At 51.9% G+C, this 17,672-nt stretch overlaps 1 protein-coding gene across 6 annotated transcripts in view; it reads right to left on the bottom strand.

The window, feature by feature from the left end:
- SLC6A2 (solute carrier family 6 member 2) overlaps positions 1 to 17,459 on the bottom strand; it is a 37,959-nt gene extending 20,500 nt beyond the window's left edge. For 2 of the 6 annotated variants that reach the window (XR_009537323.1, XM_060132725.1), the window contains exons 1-4: positions 17,326 to 17,459; positions 16,486 to 16,810; positions 5,414 to 5,545; positions 4,442 to 4,679 (exon numbers count right to left, since the gene is read on the bottom strand). Coding sequence is in view for 5 of the 6 variants with exons in the window: in XM_060132725.1 (XP_059988708.1) it covers positions 4,442 to 4,679; positions 5,414 to 5,545; positions 16,486 to 16,759 (644 nt within the window). In the remaining variant the exon portion in view is untranslated. The other 4 variants (XM_060132726.1, XM_060132728.1, XM_060132727.1 and 1 more) reach the window with 4 other exon arrangements.
- Between the last annotated feature and the right edge of the window lie 213 nt (positions 17,460 to 17,672).

Genomic DNA, 17,672 nt, shown 5'->3' with positions numbered 1-17,672 from the left:
AGGAGTAATTCCCACCTCCATGAACTGCGAGGACTAAATGGGACTTGGATATGAGAAGATGCTTGGTGCCTGGCTCACGGCAGCTGTGAAGCTTGGGGTGGGGATGTACTTAAAAGGATGGAGGAGGAGAAAGAAGGGGGAGGCGGGGAGGGGATAGGAGCTCTGTGGAGCAGAAAGCTGTAGAAATAAGCCTTGGATTCTGCTCCCCACAACATCCCCCAAGCCCCTTCAGCCCCACATAAGAGAATGTCATCTTCTTCCACCTTATTCTGCTCACAGCCAAGCTGGGAGGAAGTTTAAGGCTGTAATTAAAGCAACCTGGGTTTCAAAACCCAACTCACTTCTCCCTTCGGCTGGGGCAGATCTGCTGGCTATGAAGACGTCAGAGAAGGAATCAAATAATAACTAGACTAGAGACAAGGCTATCATTTCCCATTTTAATTTATAAGGACGAGGGTTGCCAAGAGCAAAAAGAAAGATCATGTTTTCTTCCTTTATCATGAGATGATAAAGGAGAAAGCATGGAACCAATTACATGTATCATGCAGCACCCTCAGCTCCACTATCCTTTACCATCTCCTAGTCCAAACCACACTTATAAACTAGGAAGGCCTAAAACCTCCGCCTGCAAGGTCCCTAAGGGTTCTGGGATTGTCCGAGGCCACACCCCTAAGGAGAAGAATAAAGGAGGCCCTAGATTTTCCATGACATGGTCCTGTAGGCATGTTAGCCTGAGCCCACTAAGGATCCTATTCTGTTTGAGATGGGAGAATGCAGTGGCTAAGACAGGGGCTTTCAACCTTGGCTGGATATTAGAATCACTGGAGGAGCTGTTAATACAAATCTCCACGCCCCACCGGCTGCACCCAGACCAATAAAATGAATCTCTGGGTGTGGGATCCAGGCATCAGTGTGTTTTAAAGCTCTCCAAGTGGTTCCAATGAGCAGCCAGTGTTTAGCATTGCTGGGCTAAGAGCCTGGACTTCGGAGCCAGACTTCCTGGATTCAAACCCACTTCAAATGTCACTTCCAAATGCATGGCTGGGATATAATCTAAGCTGGATAAATGTTAGTTGTGACTATGACAGTATTTTGGAATAATAATAGCCGTTTATAATGGCTAGAATCCAATATAACACAGAAGTTAAGCCTGCAGACTCTGGAGTTTCACTGCTTGGCAAGGGAGGGGCCAGGGTGAGGAGAGTGAGGCTCCTGGGGGCAAAGTGTAAGGGGGCTCCCACTCTTCGAGTCCTGTAGCTGCAAACCGTCTGGGTCCAAATCTTGGCTCTGCACAAGACTAGCCATGTGGCCATGGGCCAGTGATTTATTCATCTGCAAAATGAGGCCGCGTCACATATGCCGTGAAGGTAAGAGTTACAGAAACCTCATCAGGTTGGTGTGAGGCTTACACTGAAATAACACATACAGAGAAGTTAGCAGAAAGCTTGAGGCACACGGTAAGTGATTAGCTGTTGATGTGATGAGGAGAAAGACAGGGACGATGGTGCTGCTTAGATGCTTACTTTAAGTAACGGCAGTCCTTCAGATCCGTCTGGGGCTGTAGAAGGATTTTGAATTCCATGACAACTGTGGACCCTCTCCCCACAAAATTCCCAAATCTACATAATTGTGCACATGCCTGCTGAAGTCTGCAGAAAACACAGATGGGGGTAGGTGGACACACAGGTCCAGGACCCTTAGCAAATTCTCCGCCATGGCTCATTGAGGGTAGTTCCTGGGCCCTGAGAACCCTGACTCCTCGAGCCCCAGGAGGCAGCAGACTTTCCAGAGGCCACCTGTAACCACACCAAGGCTCCTTGGTCATGCTGCACCGAGATGGCAGGAGTGGAAATGGTCCTCAGGAACCCCACTCTCTGGATGATCAGGACTCGTTCCAAGGTCCTTAGCTGAGGGAATATATAGGACCAAAGCAGAGTGGCCCTAAGGTTTTGGTGTTGGTGAATTTGTTGTTTTCCATCCTCTAGACCTGCACTGCCCAATATGGTAACCACGAGCTATTTACACATAAATGAATGAAAATTAATGAAGTTAAAAATTCAGGGCTTCCCTGGTGGCACAGTGGTTGAGAGTCCGCCTGCCGATGCAGGGGATGTGGGTTTGTGCCCTGGTCCTGGAAGATCCCACATGCCGCGGAGCGGCTGGGCCCGTGAGCCATGGCCGCTGAGCCTGCGCATCCGAAGCCTGTGCTCCGCAACAGGAGAGGCCACAACAGTGAGAGATCCGCGTACCGCAAAAAAAAAGAAAATTCAACTTAGTCACGCTAGCCACATTTCAACTGCTCACTAACCACGTGTGGCATGTAGCTACTGCACTGGGCTGTGCAGACATAGGACATTTCTATCACGGGGAGTTCTCCTGAGCAGGACTGCTCCAGACCAGCAGACCAAGCCATGCCCCGCCCCTCCCCGCCCCGTCCCCAAATCCAGCTGTGGCCCATTGAGTTATGGCCTGTGAGCTAAGGATGGTTTCTATCTTTTTAAAGGGTAAAATCAAATAAAGAATATGCAAGAGACCTACGTGGCCCACAAAGGCCCAAAATATTTCCTATCTAATTTTTTACTGGAAAGTTTTCCAATCACTACTCAGACCACGTGTACCTTGAGAGTGAGGTTTGAGTGGGATTTACTTGTCCTGCCCCACAGTTTGTACCAGGGACTTTCTGCTTAGCTGCTAACAGTTGCGTAGGGGTTGCTAAAATGGGACTCACCCCCGCCTGAAGCATAAAGACAATAGATGCTACATTCTGAAGAGACCATGCAAACATTTGAAATAAGGTGACTGAAAACAAGTTGACTATTACCAACCTCAAGGACTTAAAAGGACGGAGTAGAGGTTGAGAGGATTCTAGGGAGCAACAAAATAAATAATGATGGCTATGGGTTAAAACCACAGAATAAAATAAATACCAATGAGCCCATACTGATAGAAATGAATAAATGAGTAAACAAACGAATGAATAAATAGGGGAAAAGGGACTTTTCAGTTAATCTAGAGGGAATGATGGGACTAGAAATCACTTTAGCTCAACACTATAAATAATAATCCTTGATTGCAAGACTCACTGAAGGATGGTAAGAACTGTGGGCAAAAGTCTGATGACAAATGAGATATTTGCATAACCTCAAAGTAACTTCCCAGAAGACACTTACTAATCACAGAGAATAATGCTACCTCTGCACAGGAGGAAGCTGGTAGATAGCACTTTAGCTGAGTGATCAAGGTCAACATGCCTAGTAATAAGAGACTGGCATCCTGTACCCCCTGATATGATGCACTGAGAAGGACACAATGTCATTTCCAAGTTATTCTTGCCAAAAATGTCAAAGTCAGTCTAATCAGGAGAAAACAATGACCAACCCACACTGAGGGCTATTTTATAGAAAAACTGACCAGTGTTCTTCAAAAGCATCAAGGGCATGACACTCAAGGAAAGACTAAAGAACTCTCACAGATTGAAGGAGACTAAGGAGATGTGACAATTAAATGCCACATGGGACTCTAGGTTGGATCCTGGACCAGGATATGACATTAGTGGGAAAACTAACAAATTCAAAAATAGTCTTTAGCAGGTTAGTTAATCCATGTTAATTTTCTGATTTCAATCATTGCACTATGGTTGTATAAGGTGTCAACATTAGGGGAAACTGGGTGAAGGGTCTACAGGGGCTCTGTGTACTACATTTGCAACTTTTTTCTACCTCTAAAATGATTTCAACATAAAATGTTTCTTTTTTTAAAAGATGTTCTGTCTTCTACACCAGTCAGTGCCTCTCATACACATAGTCCAAATAATTTCTCTGAGCTGTACACAGCTGGCCTGCCTCCCGCTTCCTAAATCTCACTCACAAACTCTGGCTACTTTCACCCATGGAAGCCCCAGAGAGACAGCAGCACACGGTGGACCAGGTGACAGCTTCAGGATCAGATTGACTTGGGTTCACTGCAGCTCCATCATCTACCAGCTGAGCCCTTAGGTGTTCCCCTGGCTGACTTCATCAGTTCTTACGACACCTCCTCCTAGAAGCCCTCCCTGACCACCTGCACTAAAGTTCCTTTTCCCTACCCAATCACTGTGTAGCACTGGTTTTAGTTCCTTAAGAGCACTTATACTCCCTAAAATGTGTTTGATTTCCTGAAGGGCATGTTCACGCTGTACAGCGTTCTTGCTTCCTTACCTTTTTGCTAGTGTGTTGTCTCCCCACCCCCATTCTGCGCCAGAACACAAGCTCCTCAAGCTTAGTCCACGGCTGTATCCTTGGCTTCTAGCCAGGATCATGCCTGTGGTGGCTGCTGAGTACACATTACAGTGACTGGCGTGGCCCCCTCCCCTCCTGTGGTTTTCCTTAGCATTTGGCTCAGGTCCTGCCCAGCACAGGTCTCGATGCGCCCGTGTGAACAGGACAAGGGGTTGATGACTTACTCATAAAACTCTGCTGCCGGCGTGAACTTGTACTTGGAGTACGTGGTATGGTTGCCCAGCACGGAGCTGTTGAGGAGCTTGGGGTCGGTGCAGTTGGGGCTGTTCCAGGCATGGCCGCAGTCAGTCCAGGGCAGGTTAAGGGTGAAGGAGGAGAAGAGGTAGTAGAGTGACCAGGCAATGATGACATTGTAGTAGAAGCCAACGTAGAGTGCAATGAGGATCACAGCGTAGCCAACTCCTGGGTGGGGGGCAGAGGGGGTCAGGCAGGGGCTTCCTCAGAACCACCTCTCCTGGGGAGCTTGCTCCAACCATTGCACTACCCGACCTCCCACACCTCTCTTTTTTTCTGTAGCAGATTGTCGGAGCCCTAAATCCCCTAGGGCCCCACCCCCCATTCCTTTGCCTGAGGGCTCTCTCTTGCCCCTGGAGCCCCTTCTGTCCACTTATCATCAGGCAAGGCGAAAGTGCCAGGACATTTAATGCCCCAGGGAGCAGCCGGGTCAGGTGTTGGAGCATAAGTATCCCAGCTCCCCCCACCCCTTGGGCAGGATAACACTGAGGCATGATAACATTCTCTCCCAGCGGAATGAAGCCCCTTGCCCACGGTGGAAAGGCACGTGATCCACTTATCATGTCTGCCATGGGAGCAAGAGGGGAGAGTAGTGGTATGTGTTCTGGGTACTTCTGACACTTCTATGAGTTTTTCCCAATCAGGAAAACAGATTCCCTCTGGTTACTCAGCTGTACAGCCTGGACTGGAACCCAGATTTCCAGACTTTCTAGGCTAAAGCTGTTCCTGACACCCCCAATGCGTTCCGTGTAACTTTGAATGGTGGACATGCTTGACCTTGCCAATAACTGTAAATCTCGAGAGAGCTGGTCTACCGCAGATCCCACCTTTGGAGCAGATTCTCCAGGGGCACACAGAAGTCTTTTAGAACAACCTTTGACTCCCCCAGATTCCTTCTTTACCTTTGAAAAACGGGCAGATCTTCCACACGGTGGCTGCCCCTTCCCGGTTGTACTGGCCCAGAGCCAGCTCCATGTAGAACAGGGGCATGCCAGCGATGATGAGGAACAGGGTGTACGGGATCAGAAAGGCACCTGGAAGACACAGAAGCAGAGTGTGAGCCCCTAGATCCCTGCTCAGCCTTGGGCCTGCCCCTCAGAGTGTGTGGACCCATGTCAGCCAGAGCTGTGAGGGTCCTCATTCATGGCACCCGGCCACTTCTCAAGGGATGTCTTGTGGTAGGTAAATCAGAGCAATTAATACAAATAGCCATAACATAATAATAGTTATAGCAGTAGTCATAATCATAGTCATAATAGTGAGGTTCTGTGCTCAAATTAGTAAAATCTGTGTTCATCAAAGCTAAACAGGCTTGGGCTTCCCTGGTGGTGCAGTGGTTAAGAATCTGCCTACCAATGCAGGGGACATGGGTTCGAGCCCTGGTCTGGGAAGATCCCACACGCCACGGAGCAACTAAGCCCATGAGCCACAGCTACTAGGCCTGTGCTCTAGAGCCTGAAAGCCACAACTACTGAAGTCCGTGCACCTGGAGCCCGTGCTCCACAAGAGAAGCCACTGCAATGAGAAGCCTGCGCACCGCAACGAAGAGTAGCCCCCACTTGCCGCAACTAGAGAAAGCCATGCACAGCAACAAAAGAACCAAAGCAGCCAAAAGTAAATTAAAAAAAATAATTAAAAAAAAAGCTAAATAGGCTTGTTTCTTGCAGGATTCTCCTAGCCTTTGATACACAAGCACAAGCTGTGATGGGCTATGAGGAAGATCAGGTGCAGTCTTTACCAAATTAATTTCAACATAGAACCCTTTCTTTCATGAATCACAACTCTGGGGAATGCCAATCACCCCAAACCCTTCCTTTTATAGGTAAGGCAATTGAGGCCAGAGAGGGAGAGACAGTGCCCAAAGTTACATATGACTGAGTTTTCATTTTGCTCATGTCTATATCAGTTTAAGGTCACCTCGGGTTTTCCCAAACATGACCTCACTGGATTGTCCTTAGTCTCACATCAGCTCACAGAAATAATCAGAGAGGGTCATTATTTCCCCCCAGGGGAAACTGAAGGCAGAGAAGGAGTCGAATTGGTTTTGTTTGCACTGTTGCTAAGTGACAGAAGCAGGATTCGCATTCATGTCTTCCAACCATCAAGCTCACTCTGTTACTGCTGGCTGAAGGTAAACAAACACCGGATCAAAGAGGTCAGAGGCTCAAGTCTCTGACCAGGGAAGATGCCCACCCAGAACACTGCCGAAGCTACAGGGAGCCCTTGGCAATGGGCAGCAGCAAGTCCCTGGGAAAATTCCTGGTAGAATTAGACACGTCTGAGTTCCAGAGACAGTTCTCAGTACGCCTGGTAGCCTGGGGTGAGCTTAACGGGCTCTGACGCCGTGAGGTGACTCACAGGGGTACTTGCCACGTCAGCCTAGGCTGCTCCTTGGCCTGGTGCAACCGGAGGTGGCCAGGCCAGATCCATACTCCTCCCGCCATTGGCCTTTGGCTGAGATGTCGTAACCTTGGAAACCAAACACTCTCTGACCCGCCCGCACTAGGAAAGTGCAGAAACTGGGAAATGCGTAACGATGATAATATTAGGAATATAATATTCCCTACTGTGTTCCCGGCACTGTGTTCCATGCAATATCTCATTCCATCTTCACAACAACCCTAAAAGTATTACTACCGCCATTTTACAGATGTGGAAACCGGGGCACCAGGCTAGCAGAGAACTGTGGCAAAGTCGCACGCACCCAGGGTCAAACTCCCCCAGCTACTCAGACTGTCAGTCTCCACTTTCCTCCCAGGGCTTCTCCTCAGGAAGCCCAGGGCTCTTAGGGACAAAGCATGAAGTTTTGGCCGCAGTGCTCTGAGACCCAGTCCTTCTGAAGCAGGAGACGGACTAGCAGGGTGGGCAGTAGGGAAGAAACCACTGGAACATGAGAACCTCCTATGCATCAAGCAGGGCACTGGGCACTGGACATCTGTGATCCCATTTATCCTACCCAGAAACCATCTCAGGTGGCAACTGCTACACCCATTTTTCAGAGGAGGAAACTGAGGCTTGGTGACTTGTCTAAATTCACCCAACTGGTCAGTGATAGATCTGAGATTTGGGCCCAGGTCTGCCTGGCTCCAGAGCTCCAGAGCCATTCCCAAAATATTCTGTTGATTCCAGAATATCCCAGCCTCGATGGAGGACATGAGTCTGCATAGAGGCTTGGTGGAGGGTGATCTGAAACTGGGACTCTGGGGCCAGCTGAGCCAGCTGGTCTGCTGGTCATGGGCTGCTCCAAGCCTCCAGCCCCTGCTCCAGGCTGGACTTCTTTGAAACGGCCACATGCCAACCTCTCTCTTCCCCTCCTCATTTCTACTCTCAATCTCCACCCTTCTCTTTCCCCACACAGAGAGGGCTAGTCTGGCACTAGAACCCACGTCTGTTCACGCTGCTGATAGCAATGCCGGTGATGCTGATGGAGGTCGGGGTGGTGGTGATGACGGTGGAGCTGGTGAAAGTAACAAGTACCATTTATTGAGCTCCGTTATATGCCAAGCCACACACTGAGTTTTTGCATAATTATTCCTTTAAAACCATCCCTGAGAAGTACCACCAATCCCATGTAAAAGATGAGGAAACTGAGGCTTAGAAAGGTCAAGATGCTTGTCCAAACTAGTAAATATGCTTGCTTGGCTCCACATCTGGATCTGCCTTGTGGCCACCTGTCACTGCCCTTGGGGGCCTGGAGCCAGAGAGTAAGGGAAATAGATGTATTAGAGTATTTAACAGGCCTGAAGACTGAAGTCAGTGGTCCAAGGGACAACAGGGAAGGAAAAAGCCAGGAGTCAAGGCTCAGATCTCGGCACCGTGGTTTGCCTCTGTCAACTAGATGTTCTTTTCTACAACCAGAGGAAAAAGCAATGTCAGCCAATTCACCAGGGATCTCACATTGGCCAGTTTTCTCAACTCTAACCCTCTGGGTGGCACTGCCAACAGGTAGGTAAATTGCCCAGATGTAGGTAAATAACCCTCTTGTGCTGGCTGGGAGTTCCAGTGGAAGGAGAGGAGGAAAGATTATGGGTCTGCACAAGCCCAAGACTCTTCCAAGTGCGTCTGATGCAGGGCAGCCAAAGCTTCAGGTGGTGACAGATGGGGAACGTTCAAGAATGTTGGAATGGCTGAGTATGAATGAAAACCAGAAAGCTGCCCAGTGGCCAGTGTCTTATTCTAAAAGAGGACATCGACCAGGGAGATGGCCTAAGCCCCCTTGCAGAAAGATCTGGAGGAAGCCAGGACAGAGCTGAAGAGTCAGAAAGAGGTTTCAGGGGTGCCTGAGGTCAGCTAAGGATGCTTCTCCTAGAAACAGCCCTGCAGCAGCTCCTGGGACACCGAGGCTGGTTGCAAACTTCCTAGAAGGTACTGCTCTGCAAGGCCCATAAGTGCCACATTCCCACGGCCCTGCCTCATCTCCATGCGTGGCAGTGTCAGCTTCATCCAGCCTCATGCAGGGCCAGAGAGCTGAGAACCTGAGGAGCTACAGGTCCAGAATCCTGGCTCTGGAATGCTCTGGCTGGGCTGACAGGGGCAGACCTCCCGAGGGTCTCAGCTCCTAGGGGTCTCCAACATCCACACACGTACACAGATGCACAACTGTACATCTTCATGCAAAGGTACACACGGATTCTGCACGTCAACACACTCACACGAACACAGGAAGAAAAGACTGTCAACTGTGAAAGGGACTCCGACCCGTGGCCTTTGGATGAATTCAGTAAGAAAAGCATCTGTCTGGCACACACTGCCTGATGCCGCCCCGCCATTAGAGAGGAACCCTACTGGTCAGAGAGGGGCTCTGGACTCCTCTGTGCAAATGTCAAGACCTCAGAAAAGGGAAGCCAGTGGTCACTCAGTTCAGATGGGAAGTGCTGGAGCAGACCCCTGGTGGGTGAGGAGGACCCCAGGGGAGGGGACGGGATGCCTGTGGGAGGTGGCTCAGCGAGAGGAGGTGCGGGCCAGGCCTGGTGTGGGGGTGGAGAGACTGATCAGGGAGGGGCTGCAGGAGGGACAGGAGGGTTCCTTGAGACCTCACTGGCCCAGCTTCCCAGTTGGTGGAGGGTAGGATTCCTCAAACTGGCCACATCCTGATGTATTAAGAAGTGAAAACCCACAGGACCGTTCGCCTGGTGCCTGTAGCTCAGCTATGGGTGGTCACTGCCCGTGGCTTTCACCAGAATTCCAAGAAAAAGTTGGTCAATGCCTACGGTAGCCAGATTTGTCCCCGCTTCCCAGGTACCCCAAGGGTATAGACATCAGGGTGCAAAAGAAGGTGAGATTTCAGTAGAGACAGGGCTGCATGCAGCAGGCCCACTCGACTTGTAGAAATGGGGACAAGAGCACCGGTGGAGACTTACCCTGCGATATCCACATATTTAAAGGTGACAACTCAGGCCACAGCTGTTAAACCAAACCTGCTCTATCATCCTACCTTGACAACTCAGCATGGTTCTATTATAAAGTTCAAATCTGGAATCCCCAGTTCTTGGAGCTTTGTGCTGGAGTGTGGAGGCCTGGGGGGAGCCCGCACCCTGCTTCATCCCCACCTCAGCTCCAACCAGCAGTGTGTGAGGCCTTTTGCACGTACGTGTGGACTCTTGTGCCCACATGTCTAAGCTCTGTCCACAGCCTCTGCAGACAGGGGGCCTCTGGCTTCCCCTTGGGCCTGGGGCTGTGCAGGCCTGTAACACAGTCCAGGCTGGGGAAGCAGGGTCCAGGTAAGAGGACCTTGTAGACTGGGGTGGGTGGATGTTGGAGTGTTTGGGCAGGGAATTCTGGAGTCCAGGTACCTGGAGTTTGATGGGGGTTAGAATCAGTGCTCTGGGTGGGCAGGCCCTCTCAGCCCTGGCGTGGGGGAGGCAGAGAGGAGGGCAGATCAGGGCACAGGGCCCAGGGCAGACCCCCTGTGCTTTGGACTCCTGACACAGAACTCCTAAAACCCTTGTAACTTCCTGCGTGATGGGGGTGACAGGAGCATCTTACGCAGAGCTCCTAAATCCCTGGGAATTTTCTGGGTGATGGGAGTGTCTTTTCTTCTAATGAAGCCACTCTTGGTGGGCTTCTAGATGGGGGCTGGTCCCCAGAAAGATCAAGCCATGATTAGAGGCTTAGGACTTTCAGCCCCACGCCCACCCTCCAGGGAAGGAAGAGGGGCTAGAGATTGAGTTAATATCGATCATGCCCTTGTGAGGAGGCTTCATAAATATCCCGAACGTAGGGGGTTTGGAAAGCTTCCGGACTGATGCACTGGCGAGCACGTGCACATACTGGGAGGGTGGTGCACCCCAACTCCACGGGCTCAGACGCTCCTGCACCCAGGACCCTTCCATACCTCCCCCCCGTGTACTTCTTCACCTGGCTGTTTACCTGTACCCTTCATAATAGCCTTTATAACAAACTGGCAAATGTTTCTCTAAGTTCTGTGAGCTGTTATAGCAAATTATCAAACCTGCAGAGGGGATCATGGGAACCCCTGATTATAGCCGGTTGGTCAGAAGCACAGGTGACATCTTGACCCTTGTGACTGGCCTGTGAAGTGAGAGAATTCTTGTGAGACTGAGCCCTAACCTGTGGGGTCTGCACTAACTCCAGGTGGTGTCAGAATTGAATGGTAGGACACGCACCCCAAAGTTGGAGGATGGGTTGGTGTTAAGAAAAACCCCACATATTTGGTGTCAAAAGACTGTAGAATGTGTACAAAAACGGAGTTTTCCTCTTACCCCCTTGCCTCGATCTGAGGCAATCCTGGCCCCCAACCATGCTATTTATGGCTTTGTGACCTCGAGCCAATGTGACTTCTCTGAGCTTTGGTTCCCCCTTTGTAAGGGGGGATAATACCTGCATCACTGGTTTGCTGTGATCATTAGAGATAACGGAGGTGAAGTCCCTGGCACTGAGGTGCTCTGTAAATGGGAAGCATGTCCTGCCATCACACATCTCTAGTTCTGAGAGAAGGACAGTTGCAATGAGGAAACATGCTTGCTCCTCTGGTAGATTAAACCCCGCCCCTCTAAGGAGGTCAGTGGGGGTGAAATTCAGGGAAATTGGAGTTGAGGCTACCCCTCCTGTGACAATTCTCCCTCCGTGTCAACTTTGCAGGATCTGACTTGATTCTTACTAATGAAGCTCCTCGAAGATTCTGGTTTCCCACCTCTTCCTTCCTGGTCTCTTTAAGAGGAACAAATTACAGGGTGTTTGGAATGGTCAGAACTGTATTAGAGAAGGAAATATAACTCACAAAGAACAGAGTGGAACCTCACCTCCCTGATTTGGGATATAGTACCTCCAATAACAGAATTGAAAATGACGTTAACTTGTAGAATATCTGTAATAGACTATGAACTCCCTAAAGGCAGGGATTGCCTTTTGCTCACCTCTATATTCCTGGCATATGACAGGCATTTAGTAAGTGGGGTTTTTTTGTTAAATAAATGGATCCCGGCAGTGACTCACACAGAGGATTGCAGCTAATGAAAGCCCCGGGGCCTTTCTCCACTTGTGCTGTGGCCTAATCCTTACTTAGGCAGTTGGGTTTGGGATCACAGGGCAAGATGTAACATTTATCCCTATGAAATCCCACCTTGTTGAAAACAGTCCCTCTAGATCTTTTTGGCCAGCTCAGAGCAATGGGCCAAATCATGCTGGTAATGCCAGATCACAGTCTCAGCTCCAGCCCCTGATGAATGCCTCCTTCCTGCAAACTTGTTAGCCGAAGGGCCATACCAGCTGGCTGGCTCATGTACATCTGAGCTGAACCATCAGCCTCAGGCTTGGCAAGCTCAGGGTGTAGATGGCCCCCTGCAGCCAGGCCCAACACGAGGGCGATGAGTTTGCAAACTCCTGCCTTTTGTACCCGTCACCGCCTCTTGCTTGACCTCAAGAACCCCAGATATTTTGGCCAAGAGGATTCCCAAAGGTCTGTGGGCACCTGAGACCCTGAGCTCACTTGAGGAAGGAAGGGAACCCCATTTGGGACCCAGAACTACATATCTCATGGGACCCCATATAGGAATGTTAATCCCCATTTTCCAGGTAGGGAAAAAACAGTGGGATAAGGTTAGGCTGTTAGAAACCCCAGGCCCAAGTGTGACCACTTTCCAGCCTTATATCCCTTCTAACTTCCTCTTAGAATCAAATCTGCTCCAAAATCAGGACCCTGCCCTACTCCTGTATCTAGCCCGGGTCTAGTAGTTAAAAATCATTGAACAATAAAAATAACAGCAACAACTTCATTTATTGAGCCCCTACTACGTGTCAGACACTGTTGTAAGTACTTTGCTTATATTATATCTAATGTCATATCACCCTGTGTGGAGAGGCAGTCACCTTCCTTTTCTGCACATGGAAACTGAGGTCTAAAAAGGACGAGTGCCTTGTCCGAGGCCACACTTCTGGGAAGTGTCAGGCTCAGATTCAAACTCAGGTCTGTCTGAACTTAAAGGACATCTCTCTGACAGCTCAGAGCTGTCAGCCGGACACATCTCAAACAGAAGCGTTCATTTACAAAGGATAATTCAGAGTGGCCTCTTCCACGGCAAGGAGACAGACACGGGGACTCGATGGATCTGTCCACTCCTCCCTGGGGACCAACACAGGCCTGGCCCAAGACCACAGGAGCGGAGGACCTTGGAAAGAGCCCCACTGACACCGCCTCCCTGTTTGAGAAGGTTCTGAACAAAGCCTTGGAATTTCCAAGAGTGGCTTTCCCGGCTGGAAGGAAGCCACTTGCCCCCGTGCATCCCAGCAGCTGGCTTATGGGAAGATGTTCGGACAGGTTGATCTTTCTCAGTAATTCATTCAAAAAATATTAGCCAAAAAAAAATATATTAGCCAGGGGCCTAAACTATTGGCACTTTTATCATTTCAAAACATCCTCCAGTCTGGGCCAGCATGAACAGCTGGACTTGGAGGTTACCGTGTTAATACTGGCACCAGAAGAGAACACAGCCTGTTAAATAACAGGGTGCGTGAGTCCTGGCTTGGGTGCAGTGCTGAGCCAGGCATTGGAGAGGGACGGATCTTGGGGGTCATCCAAGCTCACCTCCAGCTGTAGCGGGGAACTTGAGCTCAGAGAGAGTGACAGAGATGGGATTTGAACTTGGGTCTTTGGGCTGCTTCTAGAATGACAGGATATCCACCTGCCAACCTGCTTGCCCATCTCTAGGCCTGACTTTATAATTGCTGGATGAGAACTGATCCACAAGGAGCAGCCAGGAGGTCTCAGCAGAGACAAAGCCCAGAAGGAGCCAGCCAAGCATCCCCTGGAGGGGTGCAGAGTAAGAACAGGAGCTGCCTCAGACTCTGAGATGTGGGACTGCACTGCTCCATTGTGCCAGCCATAGACATCCTAGCCAGAAATGGAAATTCACTCGTATAACCTCCCCACCCCGTAGCCTGCCAGCCACGGTCTCCATAGCCTGGCCCCAACTTGCCTCTCCACCCTTATCTCTCCCGGCCTGCCCTTCAGCCAGTCTGCACTCCTAATCTCAGAGACGATCCCTCCTGCATTCTTGAACAACTAGTACACCTGCTCCCTTCCCCAGGCTTGTCCGCGCTCCATCCGTCCCAAGGAGCTGAGTTCCAACCACACAGCTCACTTCCTCTGAGTCTTTCCTAAGCAGCCTCTCCTCAGGCCTTTAGAGCACATGACACCTCTCCCGTCCATCTCACGCATCATCGCAAGGATGTGAAGAAGAGGTGGCAGCTATCTTTACTAAGGCCGTACTTCATGCCAGGCCCGCCACAGCATTATCACATTGAGTCCTCACAACAACCCTCTGAGTTGAACACCATTGTTTCCGTTTGACAGATGAGGAAACAGAGGCTTGGAGAGGTGCCCAATGTCACACAGCTAGAAGCTGGAACCCAGGACTCCACAGCCAGGGCTTCTGATCTCTAGGTGCCAACCCCGCCTCCCACCAGCACAGGCTGCCTCACTTTGTTAGCTCCTGCCGGTGGAGTTGGGGGTTCTGCTGTTCCTGGGTAGGCATTAGGTCTCTGAGGGCTTGAACCATTTCATTCATTTTTTTCATTCAACAGAAGTCTGTCGGGCACCTTCTACCACATTGCCAGGATCTAGCCCTTATCTTGGGCATTAGAAATACAGGCATGAAAAAGCCACAGTCTCTGCTCTCAATGTACCCCCGTCTGTTTGGAAGACAGACTCACAAAGAGACAAATGACTCAACGACTCAGGATGGGTGATGTGCAGGGCTAGCAAGCCTAGGAGAGGGAGCTTCTGGCCAACTTCACCTAAAAATTGGAACGTGTGACAAATGTGCTGTGTTTGGTGCCCTGGGCGCCTGGTATGGACTACCTTGCATACAGCAGGCGCTCTCAGTTGGTGGCAGTGGCCAAGTGAGCAGACAGTGTCAGTGAAAGCCCCAGAATATCCATCTAGCTGATGTGTTCAATTGGCCATCTGGGGTGCTTTTAGCTTCAACAGATACTTATAACAATGGAAATGATGGGTAGTGCATGACAATGAAGCCCTTAGATGACTAGAGCTCCTGGCAGGCAGAAGTGGTGGTTAATACATCTAGGTGACCCCTGCAGAGCCTAGCACTGTAGCTCATGCCAAGAGGAACCCAATCAGTATTGCTGATTGATGACAGAAGCTTCTGCTGTCTAGGGACACGCAGCCTCGGACAGTCATGGAGGACACGCTAGACAGAGTGTCCTAGGTTTTCTTAGTCTGTCTTTCATTCCTCATCTCCCTGTCTGCTAAAAATACAGAGAATCTGCATTTCCTCCCTCCTTGAGTCCAAAGGGCCAGAATGCTTAAACCTGACCAGAAACTCTTGAGAAGATGCAGCAGTCAAACGAGGAAAAGTTTCACCTCTGGATCATCTGTTTTCCATTCCTCACCCAAAGCAAGTGTCCAGAGTACACACTGAAGCAATCAGCAGGGGCCCAGACCCTATGGAACAAGGTCATGAGCTTTCCCTCCAGCTCCAAACCCTCACCCTACCTCCCTCGGACCCCCTGGAGTCCTGAGCCAGAGCCCCTGCCAGGCAGATGGCCCAGTGGATAGAAAAGTGTTTCGGTTGCTGGTGGCCACCCCTTTGCCGACTTCTTTCTCTGGGTCATTTTCCCAGGCTCTCTACAGGGTACTCCTGAGCTCATCCCAGCAAAGGGGGCAGGTCTGGGGTGGTTTGGGCAAAAGCCCTCAGGAAGGAGTTAGGGCTTTAGGCCCCAGTATCCTGCCCCCTGGGCTGCTTCCCCCAGGACTCTGCCCCCTGAGTAGGCTACAGTTGATTGCAAGGCTCTCATCCCAGGGCAGACAGTAATCGGTCACCCAGCAGGGGGAGGGGGAGAGAGCCTGGTTGCTGGACTGGGGTCTCCTCCAGACCTTCCTCGCACTCCACCCTGCAACGTGGCCAGGACCCCAGGAGGTAGAGGCTTCATCCCAATCACCCAGGGCTCCTGTCTCAAGGACCAGGCCAGTTCTTGGTACCCACTGATGCAATCCCGCCTAGGCTGTGTGCTCTGGTCCCTCCAGCCAAAGGACCACCAACCCGAGAGTGGAGTTCTCTCTGCCACTAGCTTCTCTTTATGCGTCTCTGTTCCAGGGTTTCTGTCCCCAAGGGAGCAGGGCCTCCCAAGTGCCTTCAGGGTACCCAAGTCCTTTATCAAACCTGGAGCGCTGGAGTTGGGGTCACCGTGGGCACTTTTGGCGCCCAGTCAAGAGCTCTCCACCTCCCTTCCTGCGGACCATCAAAAAGTCAGAGTTCCTCACCCAACCTGGTCCTTCCACGCATGCGCCTATCACCGTCCAAAGTCATGCCTCGATTTCCCTGTTCCACAGGGGACTCCTTTTTCCGTGAGCCCTATCCAGTCCCTTCCTGCGTCCCAGACTTGCCCTTCTGCCTCCTCTTCTCCTCCCGTGTGTATCCCAGCTCCTCTCCCGGCCACCGCTGGGGACTTCAGGTAGCCTCCCAAGTACAAACCCCCAGCCCGTCAGGGGGCTCACCTCCGCCGTTCTTGTAGCAGAGATAGGGGAAACGCCACACGTTGGCCAGGTCTACGGCGAAGCCGACCACCGACAGCAGAAAGTCGATTTTCTTGCCCCAGGTCTCCCGGGGCTGCTCGTCGCCGTCGCGGGATGCCAGGAGGCACTGGACGCCGTTGCGCTCTTTCACCACCAAGAGTTCTGCAGCTTTGCGCTTCCGCTGGGGCTGCTCCGACCCCGGGCCCGCCCCGCTGTTTTCAGGCTGCACCTGTGGGTTCATCCGCGCCAGAAGCATGGGTGCGGCTGGCGAGAGGGGAGTCGGCGATACTGGGAGCACGCCGAGGCTCTGCTGGAATAAAAGGAAAAGATGCGGTCACTGGGCCCTTCCACCCTGCCTGCGCCTCCCGAGGCCTCCCGGGAGCACCGGGATACTGTGGTCGGCGCGCGCTGAGCGGACGCAAGGTTCCTAGAAAAGGGCGCGCGTCTGTTGGAAAAATTTGTAAGCAGAGGTAGTGGGGCGCCCGACTGGGACGGCACTTCGAGGTGGAGACCACCCCTGCCGCCCTAGGGATCCTGCTAGGCACTCCGCAGCTCTTCCCTCGTTCACCCGCTCTCTCTTGTCCCCAAACGGCGGAGTTTGGACACGTCCAGGCAGAGATTTCCCAGGGCGGTGACCCGGCCGGGTGCAGCTGGCTGCCCCCTACCCTCGGCTCGGGTCTGAGCCACGTCCGAGAGCCCCAGGAGTCTCCCCGGACACTTATTACCTCTGCACTTCAAACTCGCTGGCACCCTACCTCTGCGCATCCCAACCTGGGCCTCCCCGGCACACCTAGCTCGGTTCCGCGCGCAGGGCGCACTCACGCGTTCGGCGGCGACGGGATCCCGGCTGCCGTGCGCTCTGCCTTGCCTGCTCCGGACCCGCCTCGCTTCGCCTCGCCTCGCCTCGCCTCGCCAGGCTGTGGGGCGCGGGCTGGGGCTGGGCTCCGCCGCGTGGCGCTCGGGCGCGGCCTGAGGAGCGCTGAAAGCGCGGGGCGGCCGGCGGGGCGCAGGCTGGCTGGTTCTGACCGCGCCGGGCGGGGGCCGGGCTGGTAATGTAGCCTGCGCCCCAGGTAACGCGCCGATTGCATTAACCCAGCGCCGGGCCCGCTCTGTCTGGAGCCTGTTAGCGCTAATGGAGACTGACAGCGCGGCCGGGGATGGGCAGGGGC

The sequence above is a fragment of the Lagenorhynchus albirostris genome, chromosome 19 (assembly GCF_949774975.1).
Source record: "Lagenorhynchus albirostris chromosome 19, mLagAlb1.1, whole genome shotgun sequence".
Lineage (NCBI taxonomy): Eukaryota > Metazoa > Chordata > Mammalia > Artiodactyla > Delphinidae > Lagenorhynchus > Lagenorhynchus albirostris.
The sequence above is the reverse complement of the archived record's forward strand: the minus strand, read 5'-3'. Positions and strand labels throughout refer to the sequence as shown.